This window comes from Hypanus sabinus, chromosome 9 (genome assembly GCF_030144855.1).
Source record: "Hypanus sabinus isolate sHypSab1 chromosome 9, sHypSab1.hap1, whole genome shotgun sequence".
Classification (NCBI taxonomy): Eukaryota; Metazoa; Chordata; class Chondrichthyes; order Myliobatiformes; family Dasyatidae; genus Hypanus; species Hypanus sabinus.
In genome coordinates, this window is record NC_082714.1 from 148,192,047 (window position 1) to 148,212,494 (window position 20,448).

The following is a 20,448-nucleotide window of genomic DNA, read 5'->3' on the forward strand; positions in this document are numbered from 1 at the left end:
TCACCGACACCACCTCCGAATCTTGCGCCCGAGCCCTGATCGCCACCTGGATATCTCGCTTTGGTGTCCCGGCCCACATTACCTCCGACAGAGGCGCCCAGTTCACCTCCAGCCTGTGGTCAGCTATGGCCAGCCTTTTGGGGACTCAGCTGCACCACACAACTGCCTACCACCCACAGTCGAACGGGCTAGTGGAGCGTTTCCACCGTCACCTGAAGTCGGCCCTCATGGCCCGCCTGCGAGGAGCCAACTGGGCGGACGAGCTTCCCTGGGTCCTACTCGGCATCCGCACAGCGCCCAAGGACGACCTGCACGCCTCGTCGGCCGAGTTGGTATACGGCGCGCCCCTGGTCGTCCCCGGGGAGTTCCTCCCAGCCCCAAGGGGGCAAGAGGAAGAACCCGCAGCAGTCCTGGGCAGACTACGCGAGAAGCTCGGTAACCTGGCCCCCATACCCACTTCACAGCACGGGCGGCACCCGACCTGTGTACCCAAAGACCTACAGAACTGTAAGTTTGTGTTTGTACGAAGGGGCGGGCATTGGCCACCGCTGCAGCGGCCATACGAGGGGCCATTTATGGTGCTCCGGAACAACGGGTCCACGTTCGTGCTGGACGTTGGGGGGAAAGAGGAGGTTTTCACGGTGGACCGCCTCAAACCGGCCCATGTGGACCTGGCGCAACTGGCCGAGTTTCCGGCGCCTCGGCGCAGAGGCCGACCTCCCAAGCAGGTTCTGGCCCAGACTGTGGACATTGGGGGGTGTATCGCCGGTTCTGGGGGGGGGGTTATGTGGCGACCCATTTCCTAGCGTATCCAAACCGACTCACAATTAGATAGCCTACGGGGGTTTGCGAGCACAGAGCTTTGGAGCCTCTGCGCCATGGGGGGCCGGTTGACAGAGGCTTAAAAGTGAGGCTGAAGTTTTCGAATAAAGTTTTTTCCTTCGACTGCAGTTACCGACTCCATGTCGTAATTTTAGCGCTGCGTGTAGCATACCGCTACAAGTATACATATATTGAATAGATTAAAAACATGCAAAAAACTAAAATTCTATATATTAACAAAGTGAGGTAGTGCCCAAGGATTCAATGTCCATTTAGGAATCGGATGGCAGAGGGGAAGAAGCTGTTCCTGAATCGCTGAGTGTGTGCCCTCAGGCTTCTGTACCTCTTACCTGATGGTAACAGTGAGAAAAGGGCATGTCCTATGTGCTGGAGGTCCTTAATAATGGATGCTACCTTTCTGAGACACCGCTCCCTGAAGATGTCCTGGGTACCTTGTAGGCTAGTACCCAAGATGGAGCTGACTGGATTTTCAACCTTCTGCAGCATCTTTCAGTCCTGTGCAGTGGCCCCGCCATACCAAACAGCGATGCGGCCTGTCAGAATGCTCTTCACAGTACATCTATAAAAGTTTTTGAGTGTATTTGTTGACATGCCAAATCTCTTCAAACTCCTAAGGAAGTATATGTATTTGCAATTAAGTAATATTTATTATTTGTTATTTGCACAGTTTGTTTTCTTTAGCACATTGACTGTCAGCCTTTGTGTGTAGACTTTCATTGATTTTGATGCATTTCTTTGTTCTACTGTAAATCCTTGCAAGTAAATGTATCTCAGGGCAGTATATGGTGACATTTACATATTTTGATAGTAAACTTACTTTGAGCTTTTGAACTTTGCTAAGTCTGATACAGCACTAAACATCTAAGCTTCTGAGTGGTTAAGTATCAATGATTATCATTTCTGCAATATCTACAGGGATTTAAATTAATATTAGGAAGTAAGTGTGTGAGGGTGTGGGCCCATAACTAGCTGTTTGTAAATATTCAGTGTGATGGAAGAAGAGGACAAGCCCTTATTTTACCCTTTCTGATGTATTTCCTGACTGCCTGATGTTTCCTACTCTCCCGCCAAGCCACCACGACATGACTCATGTTTCCAATATACTGTTGACTTCCTCAGTCTCAGCCAATCCAAGCTCTGGGGTGTCTCTATCCAGTGTGTAGAAGCCAACCAAATTCAGTAGCAGAATCCTTGTTGTCAAACTCTCAAAATGGCCTTCCTTCACACCATCCTGCAGTCCCCCCTCCAAACTAATGATCTTTGGTGTTGCCACAAGGCTTGTCCATCTCACAGCATTCCTCAGCTAGTTCAGGAGCTTTTCCCCACTGTCACTGTTTTGACAGGCATTTGATTGATTGACTGTCTTGACCCAAACGTTTGGATTTCTTCTCTTCGCTTTTCCAATCCTCGGGTCATCTCTTCCCTCTGTCATCTACCATTCCTTCCAATCAACCAGCTTCCATCCTCAAACCCACAGCATCCATTCTATCTCAGTCATCCATGAAGAGCTGTGGCAGTGTCCTTTGCTAAGTTTTTGCTCTGCCCATAACATCAGTAATAACCTTCCATAATGCCTAAATGAAAATATGTAAATAGTAGGACACTGGGGACTGCAGTAGAACAGAGGGATCTGGGAATACAGATACAAAATTCCCTAAAAGTGGTGTCACAGGAAGATAGGGTCATAAGAGAGCTTTTGGTACATTGGCCTTTATAAATCAAAGTATTGAGTTCAAGAGTTGGAATGTTATGGTGAAGTTGTATAAGGCATTGGTGAGGTCGAATTTGGAGTATTGTGTGCAGTTTTGGTCACCAAATTACAGGAAGGATATTAATAAGGTTGAAAAAGTGCAGAGAAGGTTTACAAGGATGTTGCTGGGACTTGAGAAACTGAATTACAGAGACAGGTTGAATAAGTTAGGACTTTATTCCCTGGAGTGTAGAAGAATGAGGGGAGATTTGATAGAGGTGTATAAAATCATGACGGGTATAGATAGAGTGAATGCAAGCAGGCTTTTTCCACTGAGGCTTGGGGAAAAAAGAACCAGAGGACATGGATTAAGGGTGAAGGGGGAAAAGTTTAAAGGGAACATGAGGGAGGCTTCTTCACACAGAGAGTGGTGGGAGTGTGGAATGAGCTGCCAGATGAAGTGGTAAATGCGGGCTCACTTTTAACATTTAAGAAAAACTTGGACAGGTACATGGATGAGAGGTGTACGGAGGATTATGGTCCAGGTGCAGGTCAGTGGGACTTGGCAGAAAAATGGTTCGGCACAGCCAAGAAGGGCCAAAAGGCCTGTTTCTGTGCTGTAATGTTCTATGGTTCTATGTAATTTATCACCTCATAAGTTTTGAAATGCATATTTGCTGTAAATGTTAAATTCTCGGGTTGTTGCAAAAAGCAGAGTTACGTAAGTCATTTTTTCCCTTGAAGTATTCATTCTTCTTTACCCTTGACCCCAACATGAAAATATAACTGTCGATGTTTATATTTCTCCCAGCCCTGTCACCACCTCAAAATTCTGCAAAGACTCCATGGTATCACTGTCTGCCTTTTACAATAATGGTGCCCTGCCTTGTTTGTGCCATGAAGTGGGTGCCTTGAGCACTTCCTGTGACCCCTATGGAGGGCAGTGCAACTGTCGACCGAACGTGATTGGCCGTGACTGTTCCCGTTGTGCCATCGGCTACTATGGATTCCCCAACTGCCGACGTAAGAATCCATTTCTTTTTATCCTTTTCATTTAACCAATGCATTATCTATTCATTATCTATATTGTGCAACTTTCAACATGATCCCAACTGTGCACATGGTCATTTGGGAATGAAGAGGGACACGTACACAGAGTTTCCCTTCACTGGTCAAGGCACCAGGTATGCAAGTTGGGACATCATTTTACAGTTGTACAAATTGTTGGTTTCCTGTATTGTCTGCAATAATATTAGTCTCAATCAATAGTATTGGTAGAGCTATTAAATCTTTTCCCCAAGGATTTTGTGAGGAAGCTTGTGGATGTAACATTTTACAGAGTGAATTCTTGGCTGTCTTGAAGCTCGGAGTCTCTAGCCGGAAAGGAGAGAAGGCCTTAGCACCTTGCACTCCAAAATCCTGCCGACACAAGATAATCTTACTCTGAAGGTGCAGCTTTGCAGAGAATCCAGCAGAGCGCCCATACCTTCTGCGAAGAACGGTTGTGCATGGTGAGGGAGTGGATGTTTTTATACAGGACACGCAGAGGTGTAACAAAGACAATGATAATGCCCTCCTAAAGCCATTTACGTTGTAGAGGCAAGACTTTCAACAAATGCCTGAAATACCACGCACAAAATGCTGGAGGAACTAAGCAGGTCAGGCAGCATCTATAGAACAGAATAGAACTTTATTGTCATTGCTCAAGGCAATGAGATTGTGGTGCTACTCCAGCCCATGTAAAACAGATATGTACAGTGCATTCTGTATGGCTCTATGGAGGGGAATCAGTTGATGTTTCAAACTGAGACCCTTCGTCAGGACCAACTGTTTGTTTCCCTCCATAAATGCTACCTGACATCCAAAGTTTAGCTTCCCAAAGTCTAATGTATCTGTTTAAACAGGAATGTTAGTCCCGAGGTGCCTTGTTAATGAAGGGTAATTCTTGAAAGGATGGTGAGGCAGAGTTAATAGTAATACATCAGTGGAAACCGGTTATATACTTCAGTCAGAGTGGGGGGGGAAAGGGGCTAGAAATTGGAGGGCTGTGAGGAAAGGGAGAGGCCACGAGTCTATGTGGATTGTTTTAAAGAACCACCACAGTGGCAAAAAGTCAAATGAAATGTTTTCATGTTTGCATATAGATTCATAAATACATAGAATTCTACAGCGTGGAAATATGCCTTTTAGCCCTAACTCGCCATGCCCACGAAGATTCTTATCTGGGCTAATCTCATCTGCCTGCTTTTGGCTTTATGTTCCTCAAAACATTTTCTATCCAAAAGTTTTTTAAATACTGTGTTTCTACCTGCCTCAACTCCTCTTTTGGCAGTTTGCTCCCTATAACCATTACCCTTCATGTGAAAAACTTGTCTCTCAGGTACCCTTTATTTATTTTTTTACCTTAGCCTTATTTAGTTTAAGAACCCTGTTATCCTGGGAAGTGCATGGCAGGTTGGAGGTAAGTCTCTAGCAAAGGAGGTGTAAGGCGGTAAGTCACCCATGGGCAAGGTGTAGCACCTGCTTAGCTCCCTCACCCCACCCCAAAGTCAGGGTCATGAGAAGCCATGGGGGCAGGTGGTAGATGGTCATATATCAGCAGCTGCTGCAGATCACAAGTCCTGGTTGTGCCACCAGGCAGACAATCGCTGAAGTGTATTGATAATAGCTGTGGTCACCCATCTTGTAAGGAAAGACACTGCCCAGAAGAAGGCAATGGCAAACTGCATAAATAGAAAAATTTCCCAATAGTAGTCATGGTGACAGAAGGACCATGATTGTCCACGTCACACTACGTGGTACAAAATGATGATGATCCTGAGAAAAAGACTGTTACATCCTATCCTATCTATGTCCCTGTTGATTTATAAACCTTTCTTAGGACTGCTTTCAGCTTCCTTTGCTCCAGGGAAAAAAACAGTTCAAGCCTTTCCTCATATCTCAAGCCCTCAAACCCAGACAACATCTTTGTGAATTCTTTCTGCACCTTCTTCAGTGTAATCAGATCCTTTATATAGCATGGGGACAAGAGCTGCGCACAATGCACGGATTGCGGCCTAATCAGTGGTTTGTGCAACTGTAATGTGACGCCCCAACTCGTATACTTGATGCCTTGACCAATGAAAGCAAGCCCATCTTGTGACCTCGTCACCCAACCATTAGCTGATGGTGCCACTTCTAGCCTTCTAAGTGCTTGTTTCACCCAATGCCTTTCTGCTCAATTGCACTCCCCGGCGTCCTGCCATTCACTGCCTATGCCCTGCTCTGGTTTAACTTCTCCAAAATGCATCGTTCTGCGCTTAACTGAGTTAAATTCCACCAGCCCGCTTTCCCAGTTGATCCTTTATCCTATTGTAACCTCGGACAGCCTTCTTCACTGGGCCACAATACCGTCAATTCCAGTGTTGCCTGGGATTCTTATCCTTAATGTGTGGTTAGTTATCTCCTCCTTGCTGACCACAAGGGATGCTGAACATACTCAGCAGCTCAGTTACAACTCCGTCACAGGTAGATAGAGGTATAAAGAAAGCTTTTGGCCTTTCTTAGGTCAATATATTTAATACAGGAGTTGGGATGTTAAGTTGAAATTGTACATTTCATTCTTGAGGCCTAATTTGGTGTATTGTGTGCAGATTGATCACCGACCTACAGTAAATACGATGGAAAGAATGCAGAGAAAATTTAAAAAGATGTTGCGGGGACTTGAAGACCTGAGTTCTAGTGAAAGGTTGAATAGGTTAGGATGTTACTCCCTAGAATGTGGAAAACTGAGGGGAGATTTGATAGAGGTGTACAAAATTATCAGGGGTATAGATAGAGTAAGTGCAAGCAGGCTTTTTGCACTGTTGTTGATTGGGATGACAATGGATGAAGGTGCAAAGTGAACTGTTTAAGGGGAACACGATGGGGAGCTTCTCTCAGAGAGTGGAATGAGCTGCCTGCATGATTGGTGGATGGGGGGGGTGTTTAATTTCAACATTTGAGAAATTTTAAATGGTTGTGAGGGGTATGGAGGGCTATGGTCTGGGTGCAGGTCAATGGGACTGGGCAAATTAATGGCTTGGCATGGAGCGGATGGGCCAAAGGGCCTGTTTCTGTGCTGTAGTGTTCTGTGACTAGGAAAGTACCTTGTAGAGAGAGAACCAGTTAACATTTCAGCTTGCTGCTCTGAGGAAAGAGTCATCACCTTGAAACTGACCGCTTCTCTTTCCACAGACGTTACCTGACCTGCTGAGAATTTCTAGCATTCACTGTTTTTAATTGCAAAATTCCAGCATTGGCCTGCAGTTTTTGACGGTAGAATGAGGTGACCATATGAGAATGAGGGGAGATTGATAGTGGAATACAATATTATGAGGTGTACAGAAAGTGTAATGCAAGCAGGCTTTTTTCCACTGAGGTTGAGTGAGACCAGAGCTAGAGGTCGTAGGTTAAGGGTAAAAGGTGAGATATTTAAGAGGAACCTGGGAAACAACTTCTTCACCCAGAGGGTGAAACGAACTGCCAGCGGAAGTGGTGGACGTGGGTTCAACCTCAACTCTTAATTGAAGTTTGGATAAGTACATGGATGGGAGGGGTATGGAGGGTTATAAAAATGGATGTCCAACACTGCCTCTAACTACCCTAACAATTGAAACCAGCCTGCTAATTTTTATTGTTCCTTTCTCAGCGTGTGACTGTGGCCAGCGCTTATGTGAAGAGGTGACAGGTCACTGTATATGCCCCCCTCGGACTGTCCGCCCGGAATGTATCACCTGTGAGCCACAGACGTTTGGTTGCCACCCACTGATTGGCTGCGAAGAGTGTAACTGCTCTCAGTCGGGGATCGAGGACACGGGCAGGCCAGGGTGCAACACTGAGAGCGGGCAGTGCAGGTGAGCCGGTTGGTGGCAAATCATAAACACAAGAACGTCTGCAGATGCTGCTAATCCAAAGTAACACCCACAAACTGCTGGAGGAACCCAGCAGGTCAGGCAGCATCTATAGGAAAGGACAGATAGTCAACGTTTCTGGCCGAGGCCCTGCTTCAAAACTGAGACGGAAGGGGGAGGGTGCCAGAATAAAAAGCTGGTGGTTGGGGGGGGGAAGGAGGCTTGTTGGAAGGTGATAGGTGAAGCCAGGTTGGTGGGAAAGGTCAAGAGCTACAGAAGGGGAAATCTGAAAGGAGAGGAGAGTGGACCATCGGAGAGAGGGAAGGAGGAGGGGACCCGGGGAAGTAATAGGCAGGTGAGAAGAGGTAAAAGAGTGGGGAATAGAGGGGGAGAGTGTGTTTTCTGGAGCCTTGCACAGAGCTGCTGGTTGGTGCCTTCAATACAATATCGAGTAACACTTCATGTCAATGTAGCAACTTTACATCAAATTCCTTAGCAACTTCATTAGCTCCGTGGTTTTGTCTGAGGCCTGACTAATCTACCTCAGTCAGCCAGATGTTATCAAATGGCGGGGTGTCGTGCTACAGTAGTGTTCAGCAGCAAGCTATGTGAAAGGGAATCAGGCTATGGGAGGGACAAGTTTTGTTATGAATATACACATGGAATAGATGCAAAGGGCATGGCATGTGCTTATGTTAACTGTTTTTTACACACTCTCAGTTAAGTAGCAAATGAAATAACACACACCTCTGGGGTTGAGGTGGAACTGTTCTTTGCGGGAATAAAGGATTTTTTTAATAGTTTCAGGCCTTGAACATTCAATCTATTTGCAGCATTCTGAAGGTGCTGTCAGCCATTGGGAAATAGGTCCCGTAGAGAAGGCAGCAAATGTTTATCAGGCTGATTCCAGTAACAAGGGCCTGGATTCATTCAGCAAATCTGCCGTGGTTTTTGCTGGGGATTCCCAATGACTACGTGAGGCTTGAACGCTACGAACTGGCAAGCTGCCCTCACCTCAAGAGCTGGTCCCACTTGGTACACGAGGCATTCAGTATCTGCTGGTGTTTTGGAACAGTAGCTATGCACAAAGGACTTTTATGTGCCATGCTTTTGTTTTCTCTCAGGGAGATAACATCAGGAGGTGGAATTCACAAAGTCTAAACATGTATAACCCTATTTGACCCACACCGTTAAATTCCTTTGCACTCAGGGGAGCAGGAGGAACTTGTAGAGCAGCCATCACTTTGTGCATCATTAGTATGATTCACCTACAGAGGAACAAACGGCGGACCATGGCTGGAATTGTAGAACTTCGCCAGGATCAGAAAGGAGAAGAAGCATCCCATTTTCCAGTCGTAGCTGTAGCCTTGTCAACGGAAGGGACATGGTATCTTGGTGACGTGGGAACAAATTGTCACCTGGTTGGAGCACAGAGGAGAAAATAAGGCTAAGGAGATCACTCAGCCTGAGGAAAGCTCAGTCGTCCCCCCCCCCACCTCACCTCCCCTTTTAATGGAGGAAGTCATAGAGCAATAAAGCCCAGAATGGAGCCCTTTGGCTTAAGCAGTTTATGTGGACAGTTGTTCACATAACCAGTGATACCCAAATGGGCCCAGTTTCCTGCATTTGGCCTACAATTGTCATAGCCTTTCCCTTCCATGTACCGATTCCAAGTACCTCTGAAATTATACTGTTGTACCTGCCTCTTCATCTTGTACCTCATTCCTCTGGTGATAGCATTCTCCCTCACGTCCCTTTTAAACCTTTCTCCTCTCATCCTAAATCTGTTCACTCTACTTTTGAACTATAAGCTCGCCCTATACATCCAAAGGAATAAATATCTAGCCTGGCCAATCTCTCCCTACAACTCAGGCCCTGTAGTCCTGGCAACAACCACATGAACCTCTGCACACTTCTCAGCCTAGCTAACTCGCTCCTAAACAAGGTGATCAAAATTGTACACAGTACTTGCAATGGGACCTCACCACTGCAGCACAATGTCACAGTTTCTATATGCAGTGCCCTGATGTTGTGTTGTCTGACAGATGTGATTTACCCTACATCCACGCTTTTTTTAGTCTTTTTTTTAAAGCAGTACAACACACCCAGTAACTACTCCATAATCAATCTAGCCCTTCAGAGTTCATTATCCTTCATTTTCTTTTCATCCACGTGCCAGTTAAGCCTCTGAAATATAACATAACTCCCACCAGTACTTTCCAGAAACTTAACACTTTGTGTAAGAATCCTAAATGATTTTCCATTTACCTTAAAAGGAATATTCCCTGTCTTCAGGGGACTAACATTAAACACAATATCTCAGGTGCCTTTTCATACCAATCCGTGGTTCATGACCCCACTAATAAACACTATGCCATGATCACTGCTACAAATCTCCATACATCAGGACATCACCTCTCCATAATCCTTAACTTGTTGGTGTCCCAAGCCTGCACTGCCATTTCTTGCCCACAATTCACAACTAGGACTGTCCTCTTTCTGTACTGATCCTGGCGTTCTGACCCAAACAGCAATGACCTTTTCCTCCCATAGATGCTGCTCAACCCACTGAGTTCCTCCAGCAGACCATCTGTTGCAAACGCAATTTACGTTCTGAATTACTTCTGAAATTCGCTTCCAGTGATTTCAGTTTATCAAAGGAGATCGAACTGTTGCATATTATTTATCTAGGTCTGCGTTCATAGGGAAGAATTTCAAGGCAGTGATCTTTCAAATGAAGGAAGCAGCTTAAATCAGTTGGGGGTGCATTTGTGTTCACATCATCATTTCACATCGTGCCTGTAAAGTATTTCCTTCTTCTTATTCCCTGGCATAAATTTTTATCTAATATGGGAAGCACGATCATTGCACATCTAGGAGCATTGGAGTTCCCTTGTGCAATCAGGTCAGGAGCTGACAGATACCAGCCTGGGGTCATGCAGTGCCATCTGTGGTGGGAGTATGTAACTGAAGTTCTCAGTTCCCAACCCATAATAATCAGAATCAGGTTTATTGTTTGTTTATTTTGAAAGTTCAGAAGTAAATTGATTATCTAAGTATGTATGCAGTATACAACCCTGAGATTCGTCTTCCCACAGACAGCCACGAAACAAAGAAAAGCATGGAGCCCGTTCAAAGAAAATCATCAGCCACCCCTCCCCACATGCACAAAATAAGAGCAAATTGCACAAATGGCAACAAGAATATCAACCTCCCATGCACAAAAAAAAACAAATCATGCAAACTGCAACAAGAGCATCAACCCCCAATCGCAAGAAAAACTAATCATTTAAACAGCAACAAGAAAGAATGAGCAAAAATACAGAACATGAAAAGACAAAATCGAAAGAGTCCAGTCGACCAAGGTCCTATCCACAAACTGCAGACCCAGAACTTCGGTACCATTCTCCAACAGCATGGAGAAAGAGAAAGAGACCATTCAAACCCAGGGGTCTTCCATCGGAATTAATTATTTATTGAGATACAATGCAGAATAGGCTCTTCTGGCCCTCGAGCTGCACTGCCCAGCCACCCCTGATTTAACCCAAGCAGAATCACAGGTCAATCTACAATGACCAATTAACCCACCGACCAATTAACCCACCGACCAATTAGCCCACCAATCAGTACGTCTTTGGAATGCGGGAGAAAACTGGATCACCCAGAGGAAAGCCATGTGGTCACAGGGAGAATGTACAAACTCTTGAACCCAGATTGCTGGTACTGTAAAGAGTTGTGCTAACCACTGTGCTACTGTGTAGGTTCAAGGTATATTTATCAATGCATATCAATATATAATACGTTGATTAATTTTCTTGCAGGCAATCACAGTAGAACAAAACAATACAATGGAATTAAAATGTGTTGTTTCTCAGCAGCAGCAGAGTGCAAAGACAAAATTACCATAGATTACAAAATCAGTAACTAGTGCAAAAATGAAGGAAAAACAAGATCGTGTTCATGGGTTCATTGACCATTCAGAAATATACTGGCAGAGGGGAAGAAGCCGATACTGAATCATTGTGAGGATCTTCAGATTCCTGTACCTCCTCCCTGATGGTAGGAACAGGAGGAGAGGGTATACATTCAAATACCAAAGCACAGATTCACATTGGCTGTAAAACTGATGCTGGTGTGACAAAGGAGCTTGCTGTTTATCCAAATCGAGAATTGAATACAGGGATAATGCGACAGATAAAATATGGATTCCTAATAGCAACTGCTTCTAAAACAAAGGAATCTAATTTGTGCCAGTTTTGTAAGATGGAGTAACTTGCCTGCAGGAACAGTCAACTGGTATTTAGCAACACTGTGAAAGCATCTTCATCTGAAATTGGAGATTTGCTTCTGTTGATTTCAATCCATGAAAGGGGATAGAAGTGCCCATTATTTATCCAGGGCTGTGTTCATAGAGATACATTTCAAGGAAGTGATCTTTCAAATGAAGAAGATAGTTTAACTCAGTCAGGGGCATATTCTCACTCACATCACATTTTCACATCTTGCATACAAAGAATTTCTTTTTTATTCTTTGACAAAGATCTTATCAAATGTGGGAATCAAGGCTGAATGATGTGAAACTTGCATACCAGATGTGATTGTGCAACTGGCACACCATGTTGAGTCTAATATAATGTTGATAAATTATCAGTTCAAACGTTGCTTGGAAACCTATCATTTATGGTGTGTGTGTGTGTGTGTGTGTGTCTGTTCCTTTAACCCCTGGTGGAGTCGTCGGGGCACCGTCATGACAAGCTTTTTGCACCGATCTTTCTGGTGATTCCTCATCGCACCGCGTACCTTGGGCATCTGAATCCTGGCGGAGCCGATCCCTCTCCAGGTTTTTTTTTTATGAGGTCAGGTTGCTAGCTCGACACTCAACCCAGGCACAATGGAGAGCGTGCAAGGGAGCCAGCCAGATTCGAACTCGGGACCACTCGCCCCAAAGCCCAGCGCTGATGCCACGACGTCATGGTGGTCAGTTGACATAAAATTCAAGGCGTCATACCTTGCACAAGCTCACAGTCCACTTTTCAGCACTGATCCTTGTTCTTCAGTGTGCCCCCCCCCCCCCCCGATGTACTTCTCAAAGTTCAAAACAAACGTCTTATCAAAGTATCGGAGAATCAGAGGTGGAGAGGGTCAGTAACTTTAAATTCCTGGGTGTCACTATCTCAGAGGACCTGTCCTGGACCCAGCATATAAATATTATTGTGAAGAAAGCACAACAGCAGCTCTGCTTTCTCAGGAGTTTGCAGCAGTTCAGCATGTCATCAAAAGCCTTAGCCAACTTCTGTAGATGCATGGTAGAAAGTGTACTGACAGGCTGCATTTCGGCCTGGTTTGGGAACACCAATGCCTTTGAGCAGAAAACCCTACGAAAGGTAATGGATTCAGCCGAGTACATCACAGGAAAAACTCTCCCAACCATTGAGCATATGAAACATTGTAATAGAAGAGCAGCATTAATCATAAAAAATCCTCACCACCCAGGCCATGCTCTTTTTTCACAGCTGCCATCAAGTAGAGGGTGCAAGGGCCTGAGGACTCTCACCACCAGGTTCAAGAACAGTTACTACCCCTCAATCATCAGGCTCTTGATCAAAAGGGGATAGCTACACTTTTTTAAGGACTCTGTTACATTGTTCTTTCATGCTTCTTATTTATTGCCATTTATTTATAATCTACATTTGTGCCGATTGTTTACTGTTAACAGTTCCTGATGCTTACAGTTACTAATTTATTGATTTGTTAAGTTTGGCCTGTGGAAAAAGAATCTCCGAATTGTATGTGGTGACATGTATGTACTCTGATAATAAACTTTACTTTGAACTTTGAATTTTGCACTTGTAAATACATGTCACTGTATACTGCCTGGAGATTCATTTTCTTGCAGGCATTCACAGCAGAACAAAGAAATAAACAGAATTAATGAAAAACAATGCACAAAGATTGACAATCAATGTGTAAAAGAAGACAAGCTGTGCAAATGCACAAATGCAAACAAACAAATAAATGAATAAATAAATAATACTGAGAACATGAGTTGTAGAGACCTTGAAAGTGAGTCCATAGGTTGTGGAATCAGTTCAGTGTTCAGGTGAGTGAAGTCACATAAAATTTACCAGGATGTTGCCAAGTCTGAAGGTCCTGAGTTATAAGGAAAGCATGAATAGGTTAGGACTTTAATCCTTAGACTGTAGAAGATTTAGAGGAGATTTGATAGAGTTATACAAAATTATGAGGGGTATAATTAGGGTAAATCCAAACAGGCTTCTTCCGCTGAGGTTGCGCGTGACCAGAGGTAATGGGTTAAGGGTGAAAGGTTTAAGGGAACATAAGGGCAAAGTTCTTCACTCAGAAGGTCACGAAAGTGCGGAACGAGCTGCCAAGGCAAGTGGTGCATGTGAGCTTGATTTTAACACTTAAGCGAAGTTCAGATAGGTACATGGATGGTAAGGATATAGAGGGCTATGGTCCCAGTACAGATCAATGGGAGTAGGCAGCTAACATAGTTTTGGCATGGAGTAGATGGGCCAAAGGGCCTGTTTTTCTGCTGTACCTTTCCATGACTAAGTTATCCATGCTGGTTCAGGAGCCTGATGGTTGAAAGGTAATAAGGGTAATAGACAGCTTGGTAGTACAGCAGTTAATGCCACTGCTTCTCAGCGCCAGAGATCCAAACTGGATGCTGTTCATGGAAAGGACCAGCGTGGGTAGCAGAAGAATTGCACCATCTCACAAACTGCCCACCCTCCTGACCCATCGGACATTTCGCCCTGCCCAATCCGTGAATGCCCTTTGCTTAATGCCTGTTAATTCCTAGCTCGATTTCTTCTTCAGGTGCAAGCCTAACGTAGCTGGACGTCGATGTGATCGCTGTGCTCCTGGATACTTCCACTACCCTGACTGCATGCCGTGTGACTGTAACGGAGGCGGAACAGAGGCCAGCGTCTGTGACTCACTCACCGGCCAATGCCATTGCAAGGTAGCAGAGCTGCTCCACTTAAACAATAAACATCAGTTGATAGGTTTCCATCTGAAAATATCACGTTCAGTAACAATGTACTTTTACCCATATTTAAACTTTGTTCATGAAAGTATTGAATAATTTATTGAACCGATAAGGCACACTCAGAAGTTGTTTGGAAAGACATCAGAGATAGAATGAACTAAAATTACCCTGCCATTATTACTATAGAATTCATCAGCGGGCCATTCAATGGGGCTCGTATTAAGTTTGTGTATTTTCTTTATAGCATTCACAACTCTTTACAGTACAGGTGACCCGGGTTCAATTCCCGCTGCCGCCTGTAGGGATTACCCCTGTGACCGCGTGGGTTTCCTCTGGCTGCTCCAGGTTCCTCCCACAGTCTGAAGACGTACCGGTTGGTAGGTTCATTGATTATTGTAAATTGTCCCGTGATTAGGCTCAGATTAAATTGGCGGATTGCTAGGTGGCGTGTCTCGAAGGTGCAGACGGGTCTATTCTACACTGTATTCAATAAATAAATAAATAAAAATTTAAAAAATACAGTGCAGATTTTACAGTCTTGTTCTTTCAGTACAAAGTTTTGAGAGGAAACACTATCAAGTCTAGTAATTTTTATTGCTATTGTACAGTCAGTTACAGGTACAGTGAAGAACTTGCCATAACATTACAGACGACACCCAGAATATAAACTATATATAAATCATATAAGATAGTGAAGAGGGAAGAGAAGAATAAAGACTGTGTTAAAAATCAAGAGCTTAATGTAAAACAAAATGAGGGCACAATCAGGGACAAGGCCTTTGTAGTGTGAGAGGCAGTGTGTGGTGTTCTGTTGCTGAGGTCAGGTTAGGGTTGTACAGGTTTCTTCAAGAACCTGACAGTTGTAGGATAGTAGCTGTTCCTGAGCCAGGTGATGTGTGACATCAAGCTCTGTACCTACTTTCTGAGAGTAGCGCCACGAAAAGGGCAGATAGAGGCCCCAGAGATCGTCGTGTTCAATTTGCAGTGCAGAAGGTTAAAGTCAAAAATATACGTGAACGACCTGTCAGCTCTGAATGAAACTCGCCAGCCTCTCCATCCTGATTTGCTTCACGTGGTCTGCATGTTAATATAACCAGCTTGTATACACAACTGATGTCCTCTTTGTTAATGAGAAGACGACAACCCATCTTCAGTGATGCATCATTAACCTTTTCTGCTTCAGTGTGCACTTTTTAACCCAGCGTGAATTCACCAGATCATTTTCTTCATAGCAGCTCACCTTTCAGGCAAAAATGAAACTTGTACTGTATAGAACTGTTTTACTAAGCAATTCTTGCCCTTCAGCTTAGCTTGATCAATAAGTTCATTCAATTGGATGTGGAGGCAATGTTAAGCTTTCTGTCAGGCACACGTAATGAACAGTAGAGTCAGTAATGCAGAATTTCATTTACTTATCTAGAGATGCAGCCACTGAAACGGTCCTTCGAGCCACACTACCCAGCCACCCCTGATTTAACCCTGGTCTAATCACGGGACAATTTATAATGACCAGTTAACCTACTAACCATACATCTTTGGACTGTGGGAGAAATCCGGTGGCCCCGGAGAAAACTCGTGTTCCACAGGGAGAACATACAGATTCCTACAGATGACACTGGAATTGAACTCTGAATGCCAACTCCCTGAGCTGCAGCAGCATTGTGCAAACTGCTACACTACTGTGGCACCCAGCACGGTAATTGTTACCCTGTTGGATAAGCAAAGGCCCATCGTTCCATCTGAACTCCCTTCAGATGACTGTTTGGCTCTGCAGTAATGCAGAGCCCTCACCACTCAAGTTCTTCTTGGAGATGTTCAAAATCAGAATAGAGTTCCCCAGGTCCCATGACAAGGGGGGAGTCTCTGGCAGATTCTCCTCAAACCCTTTGGAAGTAATCTCTTTAAGTTCAGGAGACTGCTGTTGCCTAGATCCATGTTAATGGTTGTGCCCGTCAGGACAAGGTAGATAATCTCTGTTTCTTCCTCGGATTTGTCTCTTTAGGAAAATGTGGAAGGTCGTCGATGTGACACCTGCCGCCTGGGAACCTTTTACTTGGATCCAACCAATCCCAAAGGCTGCACCAGCTGCTTCTGCTTCGGGGCTACAGATCGCTGCCAGATTGCTGACAAGCGAAGGACTGCAGTAAGTTTTCTATCTTCCCTGAGATGTCAAATTCTCCTCCGTCTATTCCCAACCGCACAGTTTGACCAAAGTCATTTCTTAGGGCTTAGGCCAGTTGGCACTGCTGCACCATATTGAAACACGACAAATAACAACAGACTTTGGGCAAAGATCCAGGAACAATGTGAGAATTCCTTTTTGGATTTAGTATTTCTCATCCAAACTTGTGTGAAGTTCAGCTTTGGATATCTCCATTCAGACAGTATGTCCCTTAGTTTTCCATTTCAAGTCTTAACTGACCTGCCAGGTTTTTTTTTTCTGAATCAGAACATTTTAGTCTCGGCAGTGGCTATCCTCCAGACCTCTTGTCTTGATAACATTTCTACTCTCTGCCCCATTATTGGCCATTCATTTCAACTTCGCTCCTCATTCCCACACTGACCTGTTCATCCCTGGTCTTCTCCAGTGGCAGGCACAAGCTAACAACCCAACTGTATGAACATAGAATTTTTGGATAATGGACATTCCATGTGCCCCTTTCTATTTCGTTCCATGTGATTTTCAATGAGATCTCCTGTCATTTTCCTAAGTATTAGGTATATCAACCTGATCTATTCATCTGACACTCCTGGAACTAGTCTAGTCAATCTTCACTCCTCTCTTCTATAGCAGATACATCCATTCTCCAGTAAGAAGATGAAAACTATGTACTAAACTCTAGGAGGCATCCCACCAAGGTCTATGAAATGCGTTCTTTTCTGTTCAGCTCTATTCATCGTAAAGGCTAATGTATCATTTCCCCCCGAAACGTTTGCAATGTTTGCTTGTTGGCCTTCAGTGAATTTCGTGCAACCATACCTAAGTCCTTTTGAACATCAGCACGACTCAATTTCCCACCAGTTAACAAATACTTCACTTTCTCATTCTGTGCAGTAAAATGTGTAACCTCCACAGTATTTTCTCTCTGCCACAATCCTGACCACACAGCTTTTCCACATCCTCCTCTGTAATCACATTCCCATTTAGTCCAATGCCATCAGCAAACAACTTAATTCACCGTTGTAAAATAAAATCCGCTTTCCTGTTTGATATTCTAAATGGATGACCACACGTTTTCCTCATCAAATCCCCAAGTTTACATCACAACACCTGCAGAGAGATTTTTTTGAAATCCAGCATTTATTTATGCGACCTTTCTTCATATGCTGACCTTAATCTTAAATCTGTGACCTCTGCTAATTGACTCTACTACCATTCAGTGAGGAAACGCTTGAAGGAGCTATGTTAAAAAATGAGTCAATGAAGGAACAATGTGAACAGTTTTCACAGGACACCCTAATTGTGAATTGCTGCATTCAGATGAGCTTTATAAATTCCAGGGATGGACTAGCCCAGACCTAAATGAAGTTTGGCATACTAGTTATTGATTGCCAATCTGCATTTACCCCAAATCTTAGATTTCATTGGTTAGTCTCTATTCTCTATCCTTTTCAATATAATACTCCAATCCCATTGAGTCACCTGGATGTGGAAGGCTGGCATAGATAAGGTGGGCAGAATGGCCTGTTTCCATATATAACTCTATGACACTGACTGTTTTTGATGGTTGATAGCTATTGAGCACCTTCACAAAAGGGGTGATTCGGAGCCATCTCAATGGCAGAATGCAAGTGTTCTTTGCAAAATTAAACCATTTCAACTTGGGGATACCTCTCACCATGTCCTGCTTTTTGATTTCAGTTAGTGGATATGGAGGGATGGAAGCTGATGAGTGGGGATCGCCCAGAATTGCAAGTGTCCCACAACTCTGAAAAGAGGGAAGTTGAAGTGAACCTTCGTGATCTGGCCGATATTTACCAGGACCTGTATTGGCAGGCACCAGCGTCCTATCTTGGAGACCAGGTACGCTTATCACCTTTGATCAATCACATATCACCAGGTGTTTCTAGGGTGATTTGACTAACCAACTATCGATATGGTAACATACTAAGTTTTGCATTTCAAATGTAATGTAGCATTAGCTCAACTATACTGAGGAGCTGCTTCTCTTCATACTCATTTTTAGCATGTGGGTGTCACTAGGAGGTCAGCATTTATACTCAAGTTGTACAAGGCATTGGTAAGGCCAAATTTGGAATATTGTGTGCAGTTCTGGTCACCGAATTATAGGAAAGATATCAATAAATTAGAGAGAGTGCAGAGACGATTTACTAGGATGTTACCTGGGTTTCAGCAATTAAGTTACAGAGAAAGGTTGAACAAGTTAGGTCTCTATTCATTGGAGCGTAGAAGGTTGAGGGGGGATTTGATCGAGGTATTTAAAATTTTGAGAGGGATAGATAGAGTTGACGTGAACAGGCTGTTTCCATTGAGAGTGGGGGAGATTCAAACTAGAGGACATGATTTGAGAGTTAGGGGGCAGAAGTTTAAGGGAAACACGAGGGGGTATTTCTTTACTCAAAGAGTGATAGCTGTGTGGAATGAGCTTCCTGTAGAAGTAGTAGAGGCCAGTTCAGTTGTGTCATTTAAGGTAAAATTGGATAGGTATATGGACAGGAAAGGAGTGGAGGGTTATGGGCTGAGTGCGGGTAGGTGGGACTAGGTGAGATTAAGGGTTCGGCATGGACTAGGAGGGCCAAGATGGCCTGTTTCCGTGCTGTGATTGTTATATGGTTATATGGTAAATGTCCAGATGGTGGGTGCAGAGATCCAAGATGGTATTAGTATTGGTTTATTATTGTCATATATTCCAAAATATAGTGGAAAGCTAGTCTTGCCTTCTGTTTATACTGATCAAATCATTACATGATGCATTGAGCTGGAAGGGCTACCTAACCTTTTGAGTGCCATGGATCCTTACCATTAACCGAGGAGTCTGTGGACCCCAGGTTGGGAACCCCTGAATAAGGTGAAACAATGCAGAATAAAGTGTAAAAGCTATTGGAAAAAATGAGCAGCGATGGTAAACAATAAAGTGCAAGATTTTGAGGACGGATTTCATCTTATCATAAGATAAGACATTCGAAACAACTTGGGTGTCAGAGTAAACAATAATTTTCTGTATGAATTCTTGGGACTGTTGTACCTCCCTATCCACAAAATAACTTGGCGCTGTGCAAACCTTTTCAAGTCTTTACTATTTCCGTTCTTCATCTTGTGCCTTAGACCTCCGGTCAGGTGTAACAAAAGCCTTTCCTCCTTTGAAGGTTTCCTCGTATGGAGGGCTCTTGAAGTATCAGCTTCGCTCTGAAGTTCTGCGCGGTGACATCATCTCACTACCAGTCGAAGTTCGCCCTGATGTCATTCTGAAGGTGAGATTTGTGTAAAAGTTCAGCTCGTGGACTTCTCTGTAAGCAACTGAGTCTGGAATGTACAGTTTTTGGAATGCTCTACATTTTTTAATTCTGAATTACGTATCATTCAGACATGGTTAACTGATCTTTCTAGTTGGGGATTTTTCTTCATATTTGTCCATTTCCTCCTTATTCCTCAGGGAAACCAAATGACCATAATGTATGTAGCCAAGGAGTATCCTGCACCTGGACAGCTGCATGAGAACCAGCTTCAGCTGGTGGAGGTTTGCAATCGATTAATTTATTATTTGCATCAACAACTTGCAAGACTGCATTTGCAACAATGCTGAGTGTTGATTGGTTCTGTGTGTTTCAAGTACCAAGCAAGTTCACGTCGCCCAAAGAAACAGACAGGACTGTTGCAATGACCATTCATTTCAGGCTTGAAGTTTAAACAGAAAAGAAAGGCAGAGAGATTAGTCTTTGGCTGTTTATGCTGGTTGGTTGCATTTGAGCTCTGTGTATCGATGGAATGCAGTCATTGAAAGCAAGTACAACCTGCTGTGATAGACTTATGAAACATAGAACATTACAGCACAATCCACAGTGTTGTG

General features: G+C 43.9%; 1 protein-coding gene across 2 annotated transcripts in view; it reads left to right on the plus strand.

Moving 5' to 3' along the window:
• The window catches only part of lama5 (laminin, alpha 5), a 333,519-nt gene that overhangs the window by 232,110 nt on the left and 80,961 nt on the right, over nt 1–20,448 (plus strand). For both annotated transcript variants that reach the window (XM_059980763.1, XM_059980765.1), the window contains exons 34-40: nt 3,345–3,556; nt 7,203–7,407; nt 14,248–14,392; nt 16,422–16,562; nt 18,282–18,443; nt 19,748–19,852; nt 20,035–20,118. In XM_059980763.1, coding sequence (XP_059836746.1) covers nt 3,345–3,556; nt 7,203–7,407; nt 14,248–14,392; nt 16,422–16,562; nt 18,282–18,443; nt 19,748–19,852; nt 20,035–20,118 — 1,054 coding nt within the window. The remainder of the gene's footprint in view (nt 1–3,344; nt 3,557–7,202; nt 7,408–14,247; nt 14,393–16,421; nt 16,563–18,281; nt 18,444–19,747; nt 19,853–20,034; nt 20,119–20,448) is intronic.